The sequence below is a fragment of the Lissotriton helveticus genome, chromosome 9 (assembly GCF_964261635.1).
Source record: "Lissotriton helveticus chromosome 9, aLisHel1.1, whole genome shotgun sequence".
Taxonomy (NCBI): Eukaryota; Metazoa; Chordata; class Amphibia; order Caudata; family Salamandridae; genus Lissotriton; species Lissotriton helveticus.
In genome coordinates this window covers 139,333,502-139,354,801 of record NC_136070.1, presented here as the reverse complement: position 1 = coordinate 139,354,801, position 21,300 = coordinate 139,333,502, and the positions used below count along the sequence as shown (strand labels likewise).

At 43.7% G+C, this 21,300-nt stretch overlaps 1 protein-coding gene across 2 annotated transcripts in view; it reads left to right on the top strand.

Moving 5' to 3' along the window:
- JMJD7 (jumonji domain containing 7) overlaps positions 1-12,393 on the top strand; it is a 50,877-nt gene extending 38,484 nt beyond the window's left edge. Inside the window, exons 5-8 of one of the 2 annotated variants that reach the window (XM_078659648.1) lie at positions 1,239-1,334; positions 4,683-4,759; positions 5,775-5,934; positions 7,686-12,393. In XM_078659648.1, coding sequence (XP_078515774.1) covers positions 1,239-1,334; positions 4,683-4,759; positions 5,775-5,934; positions 7,686-7,774 — 422 coding nt within the window. In that variant the 3' untranslated portion in view covers positions 7,775-12,393. The remainder of the gene's footprint in view (positions 1-1,238; positions 1,335-4,682; positions 4,760-5,774; positions 5,935-7,685) is intronic. The other variant, XM_078659647.1, reaches the window with a different exon arrangement.
- Positions 12,394-21,300: the final 8,907 nt, after the last annotated feature.

Genomic DNA, 21,300 nt, shown 5'->3' with positions numbered 1-21,300 from the left:
AAAGAGCAGCGAAAGTCCAGATCACCAAACGATGACGTGGTAGTGAAAGAAACAAGCGACCAGGGCGACCAAGGCAAAGTCAATGAGGCCAGACCACAGAAATCTAAACTGAAAGTAGAAGACCGGGCATGGGATCCTCGCCTGGGCCGTTGTTATTCGATTACCACCCGGCTGGCAGAGAAGGCAAGCCCGGGGCAGTACCATGGAGCAGGCCAGAAATGTTCAAAAGTCCTTATCTTCGGTTCCCGGGGACCAAATCGCAATCTGAAAACGGATAAATGATCAGCCAGGTCACGACCACAAAAGCCCGTCGTCTAAATCAGGATAAGATACAGGATGATCGGTGGAGGTGGCAAAGGTCCGGGAGCTCTGAGCTCACGCGACCATCTTGGGTGCGCGCTAAGCTCCTCCTTCGATACTTTATATTATTATTGTCATTATTTTGACAATTTTTTGGGGCCAAAATATTTTTGTTGTCGATATTGTGACCTAAAATCACAGTAACCGGTGAGGCAAACTTCTTTTTTAAATGCTCATGGACAAATCACATAGATTTATACACGATCAGTCATGTTTTAAGTGTGTTGCACATTTGTGTACATATAAGTTATGTGGCCATAGTAGACTGAGCTGTATACTCCGCTACTTATCAAAGTTAGCTTTGACTGAAGAAACAATGAGGTTCACCTCCAGAGTTTGGTGGAAAAGCAAGCATTGCTGCAATTGGGGTGTGAGGTCTTACCTTTTTTTTTTTAAAGACTCCCGGAGAAAATATGCAGTAAAACCTGCAGAGCAGTAAGTGAAAATGCTGCAAGAGCTTTACATTGATAGTCGCTTAAAGAAGTACTGTGTCATTTTCGCATTACTCCTAGTCATAGAAATAAGGAGTCATCTGATTCTCGCACATTTCCTCCACTCTAAATGAGGCTGTAAGTGTATTTTATCAGGTCTAAAATAGGCTATTTATTGTTAAGAGAAAAGTATGTTGTAAATTTCACTGCTGCTCTGTCTTGAAATATACATTTAATCTCAGGATACAGATTTTTTCTGGAGTGCTACGGTTGACCAGAGCGTGTCATGACAATAAGGCACCATCCCTAGTATGTAGTTCTTACAGGATCTTGGATGTGCTGTTTTAACTTTTCGTCCACCTTTGTCTTTCTTGTTTTCTTGTGTTTATACATAACTCTCTATTTCCTATGTTCTTCTCCTACCCTCCTTTCTTCTTTCTGTCTCAGTGCACAAAGATCACTATGAAAACTTGTACTGTGTGATTTCCGGAGAGAAGCATTTTCTGCTGCATCCGCCAAGTGACCGCCCCTTTATCCCTTATGGTAAGTGGCCACGCCCCAATTGCTGATTTTTATGGGGATACAAGTTTGCCATTGTTACTGAGATTTTGAGGCATATATTTAAATTAAGCCTTTTACTTTGCATGTAAAGAAAGTAGATTTCAAATGTTTGCTTTTTTGTAGTGTAGTTTGTCTGTTTTCTTAAGTTGGCAAACAATGTTGGAAGGAAAACAATTATCTTCTGTGTTGACATAAACTCCCACTGTTGTAATATGTTAATGTAAATATAATGCTATGGAAACATTAAAAAAACACTCCGGGGAATACTGTTGTAAAGAAGAAAGATACGTAGTCCAGTGATGTATATTAGGATCACAGCTTTATTAGATGTCATTCGGATCCTTTAGAGTGCCCAACCAGGAGCAGCCTCCTCGCTGCTCAGCCCATCCACACCAACTGATTCTCCCTTCCAATCCAAACACACTCAACATTCTATCTGACCTCATCATAGGCTGAGCAGCAAGGCAGAGAACTTCTGTAGGGAGAGTGCATTGAATACAAAGTACACTACAACACATCTCCCCCCTTATAGTGATGGAAAACATTCAATTGTGTGAAGATGATAAAACACACATCTCCGCAAGGAGGATGCATTAACAAGAAAGTAATTATACATCACCCCCCTACTATAATGATCAAGAACAATCAAATGCACAGAGATTGTAAAACATACAAATTACAATAAAGGAGGATGCATTAACAAGAAAGTAATTATACATCACCCCCCTGCTATAATGATCAAAAACAATCAAATGTATGGAGAGTGTAAAACATCCAAATGACCATAAAGGAGGATGCATGAAATAACAAAATTGCTATATCCCCCTTCATACTGATCATGAACAACAAAGAAGGCAAGTTTAAGAAATACATTCTTATAAACTTTTTTTTTTTGTTTAAATGGATACTAACCATTTAACTCACACCCCAAAACTGCGGGTACAATACCGTCACACTACACGGAGTAACCATTGTGCCACAAACTGAGGCACAAAACTGCGGCAGAACAGGGATCTACAACCCTCAACTGCACATACTAATGACGGGTATCTTTAAACCCAAGGCAAATCCAGGGTAAATTTGAACCCATGACACTTTTGCAACATACAAAGGGTATCTTTAAACCCATAACACTTTCGTAATATACAATGGGTATCCTTAAACCCATGACACTCTTGAAACATACAATGGGTATCCTTAATCCACTACACTCTAGTAACATACAATGGGTATCCTTAAACCCATGACAATCTTGGGTATCCGTGAACCCGAGACATACTGGCCAAAACCTGAAATTCAGAAAATCTAGCACAAATGCACAGTCAAGACACTTTACAACATGGCCAAAACCAGAAATTCTAAAAATATAGGAGAAATGAGCACAGTCCTGAACACAGTGAAGCGCAACCGGGAACACACCATTAGTCATTACGAAGCACCGTAATAAGGGACCAAAAACTCCCTGTGAAATTGTGGACAGTGTATACTAACTCTGCTAACTGAGGAACTCCTAAAAAAAAAAAAAAAAACAATGTGACTGCCTACCTAACCTACAGCTAATAGTAAATAAACTTTCCCTATAAACAAAACACACACCAGCCCCCAAAACCCTTTCAGAGGAGGATAAAACAGGAGCACTGCACACTCGCCAAACCACACCTCCCCACCATAAAATAAATTCGCTATCTGTCTGCCCACAAACCTCTCCCAGAAAGAGTGGTAGAACGGCTAGGAGTGATACTAGCTGCAAACTACCCTGGAAACACATTAAACAAGAGGTAGCATGCACACACTAACCACAGCAAGACTTAAACTTCGAACAAATACATTACGAAGTTGTGATGTCCTTTCGAAATGGATAACATCCAAATCCATTGTGGCTTTGAATAAGTCTTGCGAGTTCACTTCTTCACTTCTTTACTTCATCACGGGGAGTAGCGTTATTAATCCTATGTCGCCGCACTATTCCGTTTCCAGTCGTGGTTGGTAACGTGAGAAGAATAAAGGCTGGAAGTTTAAACCCGCCAATCGTAAAATGGGGGCACGTTGCGTGAAGAATCTTGGATAGTTCCTCGTATGTCCTCACTGCAGAGCGTAACTCTGGACAGATACATCATTGACGTCACAGTCACGCACACGATGGTGGACGCTCCAAGGACAGAATGGTGGCCTGCATGTGCGCCCAAGCTCGCTCCACATGTTACGGCACAGGCAATTCAAATGATGCAGTGGGAGCGAAGTTACAGTTGGGACCGAAATGCTATTCCAGATAGATTTATTGGCACATTAATTACGTAAATATAACACAATTACCCTGGGGATCGAGCCCTGCCCCCGATCACCGAATCGGACGGTCCGGTCACCACACAGTGGGATAGTTTAACTAAAGACAAACCGTTAACACCTGGGGCTTGACATATGCCCCCAATACTGAATGTCCCTGAGACAAGCCCAGACGCTGCCAAGCAACACTGCAGTCAAGGTTCCAAATCTTCATGCATGGGTGGATGCACAACACACACTGTTGATTCACTGCACATGTAGAGTTCAATCAAAGACTTACAGGGTCTCTCCTTTTGATTATATTGTAAGCTTTAGAGTTACTTACAGTTCAAGGCAGACCAAAACATCCAGAATTATACACCATGCAGTACAATCAGGGCTAATGTAGGGACAACGTAGCAGAAGCCGGCAGTCACTTTTCCAAGGCAGCAGGCAGGCAAACAGAAACTGGCACACTTAAATTGTGGGCGACCGATGACAGGGTCACTGGTGGGGCATTAGAGGTGCCAAGTTTCTTCAAATCCACGAGTTGTAATTCCCTTAATTGAAGTTCCTTTAAGTTCCTTTAGTTTCCAGTTTCAAAAGTCCATTTCTATTAAAATTAGCACGCAGGTTCTTTAAAATCGTCGCCAGTGTTGTAAAGAAGAAAGATGCGTAGTCCAGTGATGTATATTAGGATCACAGCTTTATTAGATGTCATTCAGATCCTTTAGAGTGCCCCACCAGGAGCAGCCTCCTCGCTGCTCAGCCCATCCACACCAACTGATTCTCCCTTCCAATCCAAACACACTCAATATTCTATCAGACCTCATCATTGGATGAGCAGCAAGGCAGAGAACTTCTGTAGGGAGAGTGCATTGAATACAAAGTACACTACAACAAATACCATAGCACTGATATAGAACATGATGTTTACTGTGAAAGTTGTTGGTCCAGAGCTCCAAAGGCTGTCCATTTGGTATCTTATCTTCTGGCAGTTGATGTAATGCTCTGGATGTTGTGACGAATGCACATGATTTATGCTTTTCTCTGTATTCCTTACCTCAGAACTTTACACACCTGCAACATATTCGGTGTCTGAAGATGGATCTTTCCAGGTCATTGATGAAATGGCTGCAGAGCAGGTAATGTGTTGAGCTAACTCTGCATGCTGATGGTAAGTGGAATGGGATAGTAATTTGCCTCTTGGTTTCCAAGTTTCTGCCTGTAGCCTGGCCAGCCTGTTATGAGTGTTTGTGAGACAACAGTGTACGTTTCAGTACAAACTTCAGTGGTATAGAGTTCAGTGCTGTAGTGGAGGTTTTTGAGTACCCATCTGTTTGGTGAATCAACATGTACCGTACATTCAATTGGCTTCCTGTAACTAGGTTTTGAAATCATTTCACCAGTTCTAAGGTCTACTTAATAGCATTACTTATATTGTCAGAACTTGCACAAGGATTTTTAGTCACCCTCAGCGAAGTAACATTTGGGCGGCCCTGCCATCTGTCATCCTGGCTCTTTTTTACTTGTATGGACAATCTGCGCCAACCACCTCCCACCCCCTACTACGCTGTTATTCTTATGCCGCCCGCCAAAGCTGGTACTACCGTAGGATAACACATTGGGTATTCAGAACTTGCCCTACAGACTTCAGTTTTTTTCCATTGATTTGCATTTACAACTGTAATGTAAGGCCACTATGACATTGATGATTAAATCATTGCGATTAAGATAAATTAGTTTTGCGCTGGAAACAAAAAAAAATATTTCTTAGTAAGCCTATATAATAGTAAACAAGAGAGCAAGTTAATTTGGTGTACAAAATTGAGTCAAATGTACGTCATTGCTTTGTTCTACTAGGAGAAAGATAGTGCCCAGTGCAGTTTTTTCATGATGAGCACCATGCCATTTAAAAATATTTACAGGCAGGGTTATGGGACATGGGCGATTTTTCAGTCTATCTACTTGGGATAAACACTTAGTCTTAGTCTTAAGAGGATCTAGAATGAGAGGGTATTTCTATTGCACTTCAGTAGAAAATATTCTACTTAAGATAATGCTTTTTCTTGGAAGACTTCAAGTTTTTGATGTGGCTCAAAGGAAGGGCTAGTAGTGGCGATTCATGCAATGACATCTCGTGCCGCCTTGCCCTTGCAGGTACCCTGGATCCCGCTTGATCCACTGAACCCAGACCTGCAGCGGCACCCGTCTTATGCACAGTTGAAACCTCTACGGTGCACGCTGAAGGCCGGTGAGATGCTTTACCTCCCCTCGCTCTGGTTTCACCATGTCCAGCAGTCTCATGGCTGCATAGCAGGTACGAATGTTGGGCAAAGCATGCTTGTTACACTGTCTTCATCCCACAAATGGCCGCTCAAGGTCCTCTTTTTAGGTCTTCGGTAAAGGCAGCTCTAGGTGTCTTGCAAGCCAGATGTAATGACACACAATTATCAATAAAATACATGATTGTGTTTGTGCCAGCCCTCTTTATACATTGGTCCGTCCAACTTCGTTCGCATTTTGCTTTCTCTTACCACATACATACAGCATGGGGCAGTGCGTGAGCCCACTTCAGCGATTGGCTAATGTGAGTGATAGTATTTTGCATCATTACTGGTGAGCATCTGTCTAGAAAGAAGTGCACTTCAGTGCCTGGACGAGGTCAATGTGTAAAATAATAAGTACCAGGGTCCAGTGTTTTGCTTAAAAGCCTGGGCTGGGGCTGTGGAAGGTCGTGGGTTGCTGACTACAAAGCCTTCATTGCATTTATTCTACCTCTTATCTTTTTCATCCAGAAGCAGACATCCCCTGTCCCTTTTTTCATCCCTTCCTTGTCCCTTTATCACATCTTCCTCCCTCTTTGCCATTTTGTTTTTTTCTATCTTGCTCTGCTTCAAAGCAAACACTCAAGATGATGGACAGAGTGAATGTTTGAAATTGTTTAACATTCTGTCCATCAATTGTTCTTTATGCATTTGTCACCCCAAGTGGGACGGGTATGTGGGTCCCGTGCTCTCCATGCCACTGGAGTCAAGCTAGCCTGGCTGATGAGGGGTGAAAAACCAAAACCGGTCCCAGGATGCTTGTTTCTGGTCCAGGGAGGACCTGGCCTGGCAGTTCGGGCTAGACTGTTCCCATGGGGAACAGGGTTAAGACTGATTTGCATATGGCTGGGTTTAAACTGGAATGGCAGGGGGAGCACAAAACGATAGATTTATGCCCAGATCTCTGTACTGGGGTGAATGTTTGACATTATTCAACATTCTGTCCTTCAATTGTTCTTTTTGCATTTGTCACCCCAAGTGGGACGGGTATGTGGGTCCCGTGCTCTCCATGCCACTGGGGTCAAGCTAGCCTGGCTGATGAGGGGTGAAACACCAAAACCGGTCCCAGGATGCTTGTTTCTGGTCCAGGGAGGATCTGGCCTGGCAGTTCAGGCTAGACTGTTCCCATGGGGAACAGGGTTAAGACTGATTTGCATATGGCTGGGTTTAAACTGGAATGGCAGGGGGAGCACAAAAACGATAGATTTAGGCCCAGATCTCTGTACTGGGGTGAATGTTTGACATTATTCAACATTCTGTCCTTCAATTGTTCTTTTTGCATTTGCTCTTGATGAAAGCCAGTTAAGAAAAAATAAGTGCTGATGGGCCACCACCTGCAAAATATTCAGCACTGGTGGGTAAATACTTTCCGTTGCCAATGCTTTCCTTCTTTCTATTTTTATTCAGCCAAATTTGTGTGTTTAAAACGTGTTTTCTTGCTAGGGTAATTCAAAGCCAATCTAGCATTTTCCGTGCACCAATAAGAATGATAATTTGCTGTGACGTTCGTTAAATTTTAAAAAGCCTCTATTCCTGTTGTAACTATACCTGCCTGCTAGGAAGCACGCCAGCTGTTCTATTAAAGTTACATGTGATGATTATTTATTTTTATATTGCAAGCATATGCCTAGACTTGGACCTATTGGCTTTGCCAAAGCTTTTTGTACATGATTCACAGTGGAGCTCAAAATAGAAAATGGTTATTTCATAATTGTATGCCTATTTTGTCTACCTCTTTCTGCAGTTAATTATTGGTATGACATGGATTTCGACATTAAGTACTCGTACTTTCAGCTCTTGGAATCTCTTTCGAAAACAGTGGGGCATTTGTGACGATCTGCAACCCGATGAAGCGCCTTGTGGTTGCAGAGCACTTGAAATGAGAGATTATCTCCCAGCATGAAGGAACTGATCATGGAGCCAGAAAGAGAAAAGAATCAATGGAGGTCATCTTTTGTAAACCTGTTTACACTTATCTCCGTAGGCAGAACAAGAGGTTTTATCAGTGAGTGCAACATTTAAATTTTACCCTCAAAGTTTGCAGAGCTGACAAGCTCACCTACGTGTGAAAATGCTGCTACCTTGTTTTTTTGCACACGTATTTTCTGTAACGACTTATTCTGCTTTGATTTTACTTCAGAGCCTACTTTTGCGGGATTTATTTCCTACAAGTAAACTTTTGCCACCTTTTTCAAACTTCATGTAGTTTGCAAGATTTTGACAAAAATAAATCAGGATGTTTTCGGAACGAAATCTTTGCAACATCACTCACCCCAATAATATACATTGGCTTCATAATTTCAGTGCACTCCGCCCGCTTGGATGTGTAGCCTGTGGGTCTGATTTCAATGACTCTTTGAAGGAAACCTGGATAATAAAGTTTCAAATGGATCTTTGTTTACATCTGTATAAAACCCCTTTTGTACCACTGAACATTATGGATAACAAATATTATTGTTTCAGTATTGAATAATACTAACTGGATTATTTGTTTACAACTAGGGTTTCACTGTTGTATACGTATATATAGGATTTTACCCTGTGACACTCAGTTTGGAGCACTGTAATATGAAGAAGTCTTTGAAATTCAGAAAATTCCTTCCAGGTACATAGGCACCCACTCACCACCTGTTTTTCCAAGACGGTGAGAAAAACCTTCCCATTCCTTAATGATGTAGGAAATCGAGTAGTTTCTCTCAACTGGCCCTGCCACTCTTCCAGCATCACCAGAATAACAATGAAGCGGGGTGTTATCTCCCTCAAAGATGGCATCTTACCTTGGACAGCCAGCAAGGCTGTCCACAAGTACTTGTTCCACTCCTCCATCTTGGACAGGGAAAGAAGCCAATAATTTGTGTTACAGTCGTGCCTTTTGGCCAGCTTGGCCATCACTAGATCCTAATCCCATCTCCACCCTGGTTGTGAGACCTCCTTCCGCCAGTCTTTTCTGGCTTCCAATTGTCTATCATACCTGTGAACACCACTCTACTTTCCACTGTCTTGAACTTGGAGCATACACAATGCCTTCACTACTAGCAAAGCCAGATCTATTTTACGGTGTCGGTACAGCTTCTCTTGATGCCATTGCACCCTCCATCCATACCCACCCAAGCCTGAGGCACTGGTTCCTTGGAGTCCACCTCACTCATCAAGACTACAATTAAACCTAAAGAGTTTTTCCAGACTGTTTAGAGCTACTGAAACTATCCACTACCTCATCTTTGGTACAGCCATCCTCAAAACTATTCGGTTATCACCTCCAAGTTACCATTTAGTGCACTATTGGGTGATGATTTACTGGGTTACTACTTGGCGCTCACTGCTTACGGGTGTGTTATATTCATGTATTATTTCAACAGTTGTGCACCAAGGGAAGGAGGAATCTCCCAAACCCCATTACGGAGACCACGAGTGATCTCTCTGTAACAATAATTCACTACCCCAGCAAACACTAACTCCAGTTATTTAAATACCAAGTCAACATATATGACACATTGCTTGATTATCTTCTTGGTCTTTAATTTTCTTTCTTTCTTGCCCAGCCAGCCAACACGTATTTCGTCGTCTAGGGTATTCCCCACGACTTCACCTCCAAGTTACCTTTGACCCCACTCCTATAGTGCAGCCGCTTTCATGTCCGCTTCACCCCTCAGCCCAATTAAAACAAATGACCTCAGACTATACCCCACTGAATTCATCCATAGTTGGTCATCCAAAGGCTTTTGAGGTGTCACCCACACAATCCCTGCTTTCCTTGGAAAGAATGTGCACTGTACCTCAGCTCTCACCCCAGGCTTGCTGCATATACTGTTATCTGCCATCATGGTCTGTGCGATTTCAAGTAGGTTAATCTCCCCTCCTGGTACCCTTTGGAAACCACAGGTTCTCATTGTATGTATGCATGCACACATAGATATATGTAGTATGTTCATAGCACCAACTTAGCCAAAAGGGCACAGCCCTGTATGGGATCAAAAGCAGGGATGCAATCAGTGAATGACTAATGGAGAACTGGGTTCTTCAGGTGGAGGTGGAATTATACTTTGCACTGATCTAGTGTTCTTTGAAGAGGCGTGTCTTCATTTCTTTTCTACATTGGTGCAGGGTTGGGCGGTCCTTATAGATATAGGGATGTTGGTCCTGACCCTGGGTCCATAAATGGAGAATGCGCATTGCCTTGTTTTTTCTTTTTTGGACTTCGGCTCCAGTCTGATGCTGTCCTAGCTCTGGGTGTGGTGAAAGCCACCAGAGGTGGCGAGCTACTAGGCAGGTGAGCCAGCTGTGATGGCTTTGTAGTCATGCAGCTAATTTTAAAGATGGTGCGGACTGAAAAGCAGAGTTAATTGAGTTCCAGCAGGGTGGGACTGATGTGGCCATATTTCTTTAAGTCCTTGATGTGGCATGCAGCAGCATCTACCAAACCATTATTGGGAGCTAGTATAGAGTCCAGGAAGCTATGGAGTGCGTTATAGCCATCATCCAGGTGCTGTCCCTTCAATTGTAACACTTTGACAATGTCCTTCACCCCTGTCTGTTGATGACATCATTGCTTCCTGGGATGAAACCTCACCATGGCTCATGAGAACTTAGCCTTCAAACTAATACACTCTCTGCAAACTTTGTAACCGCACAAGTGATCAGGAAGATCCAAGCTACTAATTGTGCCCAGGCCACATAATCAACTGTTTCTCATCCTACCTATGCTACTGATCGCTTTAGTTCAAATTAATCCCTTTCATCTATCCCAGGTGCCGTCCCATAAAGAGTCCTACAGTGTTTCCCTCACCCCCAAACTGTTTAATAGGTTTATGGTCTCTAATGTCATTTCTTAGAACCCGGAGGCACTTTTCCCCTCTCCTTTTGTTCTTAATCTGCCCTATTTCAAAACAGTTTATTTTGCACCATTGGTAAATTCCACTCCTTCGGACACTAGATAAGATGCGCTTGTCTTAAACTAAGTGGGACATTGGCACCTGCTACAACCTCGAGGATGCAGGTCCTCCGCTTGCTTAATGGCCCTATTATGCATTACCCGTGACTAACCCATGAGTGTCCCACCCCCTCCTCACTCACTGCGATTGCTCCTGACAGAATGAATGCCTTCCACCGAGCGATACCCTTTGATTTTGCTATGCCTTCCACCTAACCAGACGCCTCGGCGTGGCACTACACATCAACCCTTCACTACTTGCTATGGCATTGGTATGCTCTTTTACTCCTTGTTGAACAGCATACACACTGTTTACTGGGGTATCCAAGAGTATCTTCTAGACAGATTCCAGTGCATGCAGAGTATGGTTATTTCCCCTTTAGAGAAAAAAAGATGATATCTCCACTCAAAGCCTCCTAGTTGGACATTGAGAATTAACCACAAACTCTTATGCCCAATCTACAAACATATTTCCTGCACCGTGCCCATCTGAAAGCCAACCACCAACTTTTGCTTGCTCCCGTCGCAAGGTACATCAGAAGGGGTGAATGACACAGGCCCTCGTGATCTGAAACAGACCCCGTCTGGACACTAAAGCCGCCCAGTCCTTTGCTACAAGGAAGCTATTATGACCATTATTTTTCACACTATCACTTCTCTGTCCTACAGACTGCCCATACTCACTCTCTGTACTTGCCTCTGGCTTATAAACTCCAGCACTTTAAGGTGCACTATGAAGCCCTCAAGATACCTGCTTTATCACCTGCTCAGAATTTTAAGTGAGATCTTACCTTCATCTGTTACTGGATGTACTACTTGCTTGCACCTTGGGGCGATTAAGTTTGTAGTGTGCAGTGTAAAAGTGTCATAAATTAAACAAATAAATGCTTGAATATGAAGCTGGATGTTGCATATGTGTGCAATTTAATATCTAGTTTTGTAAAGTATTGGAGCTGTCCTAAAAGGACATCCTGGGGAGAGGATGTAGCCTTACGGCTAGAGCGGTCGACCTCGGAGCTGGGGAACCGGGCTTGAGTCTCGGTAATGACGCTCAACATCCTGTGATTCTGTGCAAATCACTTAATCTCCCTGTGCCTAACAAAAATGAATGTGTCCTTGTCTAACGCAACTGGTGCTTATGTATAGCGCTCTGATATCCAATGTCTTGGGTCCAGTTCGCGCTATATAAAATTATTTTAATTATTTTTTTAAAAAGGGCACTACATCAGTTACTTTTTTCCCAGAGCCCAATATAACTGAAAAATGTCCCTCCACACGCAGGAAATTAATAAAGCAATGAGGCACACCCTTTTGGATTTTTTTTTCCTGGTTCAGAACAAATACTTTAACTTGGATGAATTATCAGTACTTTTAAGTAGACTTTTACTCCTTTTATAATTAATTGTAAAATATCGTTTTATGTGAAAAGCCTATTTCATTCATTTTATGTTGTTGCAGTTCAAATATAATTTCTCTTAAACTTGAATTACAGGGAAATTAAAATATATTTTTAAATTAAAAAGTGTGTGCGTTTTTAGTTTTCCTCTCTGGCTTATCTGACAGTCTTCCTCTTGAGGCTCTTTTCTCTCACCGCTGTTTGTCTTGCCTATGTTATATACATTATACTATGTTCCTCTCATACCCCTCATGATGTCTACGTTATTTACATCTTACCCATCTCATGTGTTGCCTCTCATCCTTTCAATTCTTTCTAATCTGTTTTTTTTGGTGTTGCATTGTCCTAACTAAGGGTGGATAAAAAGGTATAATTGTGGTGCCATAATTACGCTATATCCATCCTTTTGCAGTTTCATGTATTTACAGATGTTTTCATTTTTCTTTCAACCAGTCATGCCCGTGGTAACTTTCTCCTGTTTGTGCAAGCAGTATTGCAAAGGAAAGTACAAATTAAGATAACATGGACGGATTTCTACTAAATATCCAAAGAAACAAATGAGAGCGCCTGTCTACCAACTATCACCAATCATAACATGCCTTATGTCATCCAACATTTATAGAGGTTTACATTTGCAGGTTGATATCAATCATCAAACATACCATGCATTTAAATTGAATGTATTCATACATAATATCAAAAGTCTATAAATCATATTTTATAAAAGAAATATAAAATATTCATACTTCTTAAATCCCCCTAACACCCATACATCAGTCATCCCATATATTATCAAGGAGTTTCTGTTGTTCCCAATAACTTTGTGCAGCGTTAAAAAAGCTACACTAAGGTCTGGGATCTCATGAAAGTAAACTTTAAAGAGTAAGAAGTTTCCATAGAAAAACTTATATTGAACCACCTTCATAAGGACACTGTGCATTTTAGACCGAATATATTGATGACCTATCAAGATAGTGTGATCAGTTTGCAATCATTAAAACATTATATAAAATATATCTTTATATATGTGTATGTGTGTGTGTGTGTGTGTGTATATATATATATATATATATGTTCATCTCCCATTTTGTTGGTAGATTTGTCAAGCAGTATTTAGTAGAACAACAGTTTATACTTTGAGGCGGTTTTTAAAAGGTGTGTTAGCAGGAGAGCTCACTATGCGAACGTGTATAGCATGTGAAACCTACCATGTCTTGATGAAAGACAGCCAGCAAGGTAATAGTGACTTCTCCGGTAGAACAGAAATGTGTGTGGAAGAAAGCCACTGAGGATGGGGTGTCTTGCCTTGTGAGGCTCACCCAAGCACTATGAGGTTTGGCCGCCATTTTTAAGTCGAGCCTGAGCCAGCGCGCATGCGCTTCTCTGCGAGACTTATTGTAGACACGTATCGAATAGAAGCCCCACCCACTCTTCGCCCATGTTTGCCATATGCTTGTCTCATTGTCTGTTCTAAATGCTGGCTTTTGATTCATCAATAGGCTTGTTAGTCCCTCCTTAGTACCGCCTCCTCTTCATTTTCACCTCCCATGGCGACTGGCCCCTTTACTTCGAGTGTTACACAGTACGTGTTATTTAGACTGTGAGCACTATTTTCTTTAATGAGGTTCTTCTACTGCCTTTTCTACTCCCCCTTCCCTCCCGTTGTCCGTGCCGTCTCCCCTTCCCCCTCCCGTTGTCTGTGCCTTCTTGCCCCGCCCTCCCTCCATTCCTTTTTAGGGCTCGCTGCGAAAAGCTCGCGAAAGCGCGCTCTCGCAGAGAGCACTATAGCTGTCGGCTCAGCCGACAAACGAGGGGCGACAGGAGCAGGCCACGCGCACATTGAGATGCATGGCAGAGTCGGATTCCGACGCGCGCCTTGGGATTGGGTCGCGCGCGTCGGAATCCGACTCTGCCATGCGCAGTAAGTTTTTCAGTTGCCGGAGCAGGGAGGTGTGCGTGGGATTTTCGCTAGTGACGCGCAGTTCTGCCGAGCTGTCCACCCGCTCTGTCGAACAAGGACCAGACAGGGTCCTGCCGAACTGCCTACTGATTTACAAAGCAGCAAAGAAAGATCTGAGGCAAAACATGCAATAAAGCTGAAGTGTGTAGGAAGAAATGTGAGTATCTCTGCGGGGGAACCTGAGCCCATGTTTGGACGTGTAACTCCATGGGATGGAGTGTCAACTCTGAGAGTTCTCATCAATGTATCCATCATTGCATCACGCTGCAGGGGAAATATAAGAATTTAGCAATTACCTCAGTCTCCCGGATCTAAAACACAAATGGGTGACTGAAATTTAAGATGGAACACACTTAAGGAGGGAGGGGGGGCGGGGGCGCAGTGTGCGAGATCTGTCAGCTCGCATCTGACTGCGAAGCCCCCTTGCTCCCCCCACGGCTAAGCCCCTATTGAGTCCGAGGATGTTATTTTTCGGTGGAGGCGCAGGGGCCCTTTCAGACACCGATCCCAGTTCCTCCCAGCGACAAAGGCGGCATTGTCTGCGGGCGGCTCACGTGCGCTCCTTGCTAGTCACTTGTCTTTTTATTGACCCGGGCCTCGGGGTGTGCGGTCTCCTTGAAGCGGCTGGGGGTGGGGGTGGAGGGGAGGGGAGGGGAGGGGGGGACCTCCTCGGTGAGCAAGACCTCACTGCTGTCAGGGATGTGTGACTTCAGTGCAGGCAGCAACAGAGCGCTAAACGTTCCTGGTGGCAGTCTGAATCTCTTATGTTGTCCCGGCCAGGTTTGTTTGTCTTTGCATTCTGGTACTTGGAGTCCTGTTGGTTTATGCCATGATCAATTCAGGATGCAAAGAAACCGCGTCGTCTCGGTGTTCCTTAGGAAACTTGAGGGTTCTGTGCCAATTCAAGTGCGCTGTTGGGAAAGACCACATGAGGGTATTGGCCGTTCTAGGCTGAAGGGAAATATGTGAAGGGAAATGGATTCTCTTATGTTGTACGATTTTCTCTAAAGTTTGGTATATATTTGGGAGATGAATGAGGCTATTTTCCATTAAGCGAAATTTCTTGAGAAACAGAATCATGTTGAAAGTCCCGGCTTTCCACACCCCTCCATTGCGTGTTGCGGGGAAGAAAGTCTTACTCTGAAGTGGGCCTTTACTTCTTGCCCAGCGCGTGCCCCGGTCCCGCGCGTGGACAGGGGCCGTGGAGGAGTTCAGAGATCCTGGAATCTGATCTGGCGGTCCTGATGAAGAGATCCGACTGCTACAGAGGGCTCCGAGGGCAGCAACGGCTGTCACTCCCTGCCCCGGGCAGTTGTTCCTCCTGCTGCTCTTTGGCATGGAGGTGGGAGAGGGGAGCGCATATGAACTCTCTGCCTGAACTGCACCCTCAGTGTTTGGGGTTTCTGTTGTGTGCGAAAAATACAAGATTCTCACACAAACGAAGTTTGGTAAACTAACTAAAGAATGTATGTCTGTAAACCAGGCTAGTAACCAGCTGTGTTTGGCATCTGCACGATTGTGATCTACTGTGCAAGATAAACAGAGAGCGGGATGAACTCCGAGTGTGTGTGGAGAACCGGGTGCAGTGGCGTGAGTAAACGGCGTGCCTGTTTGTACACCCAGGTGCCGATCTGTGCGCATCAGCTTGCGGCACTGTGAACCGTGTGCAGTGTGTGAACTGTGTGTCAGGCCTGAATGTCAGTGAGCAGCAGGGCCGGTCCTAGGCTTTCTGAGGCCCCGGGCGAAAGGGAAGATGCGATGCCCCCCTAATTGCATATTGCGTCACAAGAAGTGACATCACAGAAAGCGACATCGCAGTACTATTGATCTTATTTGGCATCACTCAGCACCACCACAGCATCACTCCGCACCACCGCAGCATCACTCAGCACCACTCAGCACCACCACAGCACCACTCAGCACCACCACAGCATCACTCAGCACCACCACAGCATCACTCAGCACAGCTACAGCACCACCACAACATCACTCAGCACCACCACATCACTCAGCACCACCACAGCATCACACAGCGCCACCCCAGCATCACTCAGCGCCACCCCAGCATCACTCAGCGCCACCCCAGCATCACTCAGCGCCACACCAGCATCACTCAGCGCCACACCAGCATCACTCAGCGCCACACCAGCATCACTCAGAGCCACCACATTATCACTCAGAGCCACCACATTATCACTCAGCACCACCACAGCATCACTCTGGAACACTACAGCATCACTCTGGAACACCACAGCATCACTATGCGTCACCACAGCATCATTATGCGCCACCACAGCATCACTCAGGGCCTCCACAGCATCACTCAGGGCCTCCACAGCATCACTCAGGGCCTCCACAGCATCACTCAGGGCCTCCACAGCATCACTCACGGCCTCCACAGCATCACTCACGGCCTCCACAGCATCACTCACGGCCTCCACAGCATTACTCACGGCCTCCACAGCATCACTCAGGGCCTCCACAGCATCACTCACGGCCTCCACAGCATCACTCACGGCCTCCACAGCATCACTCACGGCCTCCACAGCATCACTCAGGGCCTCCACAGCATCACTCAGGGCCACCACAGCATCACTCAGGGGCACCACAACATCACTATGCTCTACTACAGCATCACTGAACGCTACAGCATCACTCGTCGCCACCACAACATCACTCCGCGCCATCACAGCATCAATCTGTGCAACCATTCAACAACAACTGATTCAAATATGTTCTCTCGATGTTTCAAGCTTTATTACAAATGTCACAAAAAGATGTTAATATTTCACTTCTGTTCTTGGATTTTCGTCACAATAAAATACACTGAACATAATCTTTACAAAAGTTTAAGCTATTGCCATTATAAATTACAATCACTTTTATTTGAGTATTAATTAATTAAAAAAATTAAAAGCCATTGTTATTTGTAATATCAATACATCTAAGTCACGTAAAAACAAAACATGTTGCATTACAAATGCTATAGGTGTCACATTTGCGAAAGTTATAACTATTGGCATTGTAAATGACAAAGCTATTAATTTAGCTATTTTTAAAACCAACACATAAATAAAAAAATTGTCATTTACAAGACCAATAGCTCAAACTTTCCTAATGCGAGACCTATTGCATTGCAAATGCTTGTTCTGTGATGGCTATCTTTTGCAATGCAATAGGTCGTGCGTAAATGCGAGTCCTATTGCATTACAAATGCTTGTTTTCAAGTTATCTCACACCTGACCTTCAGAAGCGCTTGTGATAATTTAATTCAGAGTTGCCCAGTGCTTGTGCTCCTGCGATCCCGAGTCAGACACTCACCGCTGTCATAGCGGAGTGTAGGGAATGCATGCGAACGCTCCAAATATACCAGCGCCAGGAGCAGAGGCTGCCGGGCTTCGGCCTGCTATACGGTCAACTAGGTTGCTTTAAATGCAAATTATCTGCTGAAGTTACCAAGGAAGTCACGGAGCGGGGTCTGGCAGGAAGTTCGAGTGCTTTATGGTTTACTTTTGAGGAAGAGGGATCCCTTCAGAGTCTTCAGAGGGAGGAGGGGACTCTAGGCGCAGCCCAGGAGAACAAAGGTAGAAGACAGGCCTGCAGCGGCATCTCTTCTGAACACAGCATTGCGTTCCGATAGAACCTCATTTTATGAAGATAGTGTGGCATTTTGAAGAGAGCTCAGCATTTCCAGAAGTGTGTTGAGACATTTGGAAAATCAAAGTATTCTTTCCTTCCAAAGAGAGCTATTGCCACCTCAGATAGCCGAATCATTCTGAGAGTGCCCTGCTCTCATGTAGAGATATTACATTTAGAATAATTGGGCTGTCCTTGCAAAGAGGGACTTCTCGTACTAAAGAGAACGTTGCGTTCTGAAGAAAATCCAGTCCCCTGAAGTGAAAATCATACATTAAGCCTATAGTCCAGAAGAGGAAGGAATATGTTCCGAAGGAAACCCTTTCTGAAGAGAACTGTACCATTCTGTGGAGAAGTTGTGGCGTAATGACCTGACCGGCCAAATTTGGAACTGGGGATTTGGGTTTGAGTCTCTGCGTCGGCTCAGCATCCTGTGATTCTTCTATTCACTTTACCTCCGCAGTACTTACATATAAAAGAAATGTGCCCGTGTGTAATGTAACTTGTGCTCATGTAAAGGGCTCCAATACCTACGGGTTGAGTTTGCGCTGCTTAAAACTGTAAGAATAAAACAACCATTTGCAATGCAAAAGGTCTCGCATTTATGCGAGTTTAAGCCATCTGCATTGTAAATGACAATGCCTTTTATTTATGTTTTAGAAACCAAAACATAAATAAAAGGCATTGTCGTTTACAATGCCAATAGCTCAAACTCGCGTAAATGCGAGCCCTGTTGCATTTCAAATGCTTGTTCGTGTATGGAACAGACCAATTAACACAGTAGTGGGCGCGTCTCTATCGGGCGCTTTGAAAACAGTCGTCAATACCATGGGCATTTGGCAAACGGCTGACAGAATTTTTGTCACAGTTCTCACAAAAAGCGTACGTGTTTTAAAGAGGTTGAAATCAGACATTAATCAAAAGTGAAGGAGCAGAAAGTACAGACATTGATTTTTGTTGTAATGATTCAGAAGGATATTATCTGGAAGTTGGTTCTGAATGTTATTTTTATTAATGAGACTGTTGAAAGAGCTAATTTCAAAAAGTGTGGCTGTCTTATTGGTACACATCAATGCAAGAGGAAGGAAAACAAAACGGTGGGAAATGTTTGAGCGAGAGCAAACATTTGGCTATGGGTGGTGAAGTGGTAATAACAAAGTGGTAGGAGAGAGCGATCAATGCTCCATAATGAGGAAAGGTATCCTTTGCAACAAGCAGGCATCTCAGCATAAGCCGTAAGAAGAGTGTTTTACTGAGTATTTGATGGGAATGAGGAGGCTACAGATCACAATTAATTTTGTTCTTGATTTGGATGAGGAGGATCCACAAGGCAAGAATGTGTTTAAGCCACATGCTTATGACACCCCAGGAGTGCGGATTGGTGGCCTAAGGGTCATGTAACAGATTATATTAAAGAATGGATTTGTAAGCCGCTAGAAAGGACGATACAAGACATTACTAAAGCCAACTGATGAAGACCCATTGTAGAAGACAAGGTGTATGTTATAACAAAATTCGATCCTGAGTTGATCTGTTTCTTTTATTGGAAAGGAAGGGATCCTCTGATAGGTTAGAGAGTGAGCGTAAGCAGTGCCAGGACAGGTCTTTGGAAGCGTTAGGACCATTGACACACATTGTGGATATGCCAGAGGAAGCACAGACGAAAGCTGTAATTGTGCCTATAGCCTTACTAAGAGGTCGAAGCCAGAGGGCTACTTGTTTTTTTTTCTGTGTAATGTCAAGCGTTTTTGGTTTTTTAGATGCACAAGGCAGTGTTTATGAAAATATGTCCAGCATTGGGTGATTTGGCAAAATATAACACCCGAGAATATACAAGAAGCATTTTCTTTGGAAAAGGTCTTCAGTTCAGTTCAAATATCTTAATGTTGTCTAATTAGATCATAAAAGAAAAAAAAACAAAGAATATATAAAAAGCACATCAATATACAAAAATCAAAAAAGTTGGGATAAGTAGAAGCCACTAAATGCGCTAAAAAGGAAGATTCATCAACCTTAGACCTGGCCTTGAGCACCCCACGATTCCTAGAAAATAATAGGCGAGGAGGCTGGGCCACTACAGAAATTTTCGAAAACAGTGAGTCATGTAGAGAAAGAGACAGAAGTCTATGGTCGCTGAGGGGGGAATCAGGAAGATTGTAATCCAGAACCCCATCTCTTAGAGATTTGGAAAAAAGAATCAAATCAATGTGGCTCGAAGTACCTCACCGAACAAAAGTGGGTATAGTATTTGGTTATAGGCTTAGGGCGTCAAAGGAAAAGATGAGATTACATTTAGGCTGCAGTAAATTAAGTTCATCGCGAAGAAGACAATGTACAAAGTGGATAAGAGGAACCACAGCCTCATCCTCCAGCCCACAGATATTTTCCTGAGAGAGTTGACCGGTCTTTAGGTTAAAATCCCCAACAAAACCTCAGCCCAGCCACCTTCACTGTTACTAATGCATTTCTCAATATCCTCAGCAGAGAGCACGCTAAATCAATGTTGGTATGGTCAAATACATTATTATATAGATTTATCAGCAATAATCTTGTTTTAGAACATTGAAACAGACTCATATGGTAGTATACTGGATCAAAGTTTTGACCATAACACCTTTGCCGGAAATGCAAATGAAATGAACGTCGCAAGACCACCGTTCACCCTACCCATGCTACTAGCCACCGCTGGAGTGTGTTAAATAGCATACCTGGACACATAAATAGAGTCAATAAGCCAAGTCTCTTGGAGACATAAAACAGCATGGTGTCCAATGAACCCATGCCTATCCCATCTGCTAGCTAAACCAGCAATGTTCCACGAAGCTATAGATCGTGATTGCTTTATATGGTTTTCAGGGTCCTCAGTGGGAATGAGCCTGCAGCTGGAAGGCACAAGGGGGGCGTAGATTTATTATCAATTCCTAATTGCACATACTCTACTGTTACATCACTTCGACCCAAGGCAGTAACTTCGCCAGGGAGTCAGTCGTGTTGATCTAGTTGCGAAAGAGAAGTGCCTCCAGAAAATTTTTGCGGACATGCCCGTGTTACATGAATATGCCTGGCTGGACCAGAACTACGGACTGCACCCTTAATAGCCTGGGAGGATTCTGTCATATCACCAGAAACTGAGGGGCCAAGTCAGTAGCGAAGCCTGATGAGCCAGATAGGAAGGATCTTGCTAAATGTTGCGCCAGCAGAGTGTCACTCAACTTAGCCAAAGCATCCTCACCTTACCCAATCTGTCTATAATAGGGCCCAGTGATGCAGTAAAAGAAGTTATTTCACTTTTACACATTTCCCCGGCTAGAAACTGCAAAGAATCCTGCCTACAGCTCATTAATCGAGCACTGATATCACAGGTTGGAGCTGGGGTAGGTGGCACGATAGGTGGGTCTGGATGCAGTCTTTTTGATTTTGCATTCCTGTCCAATCTC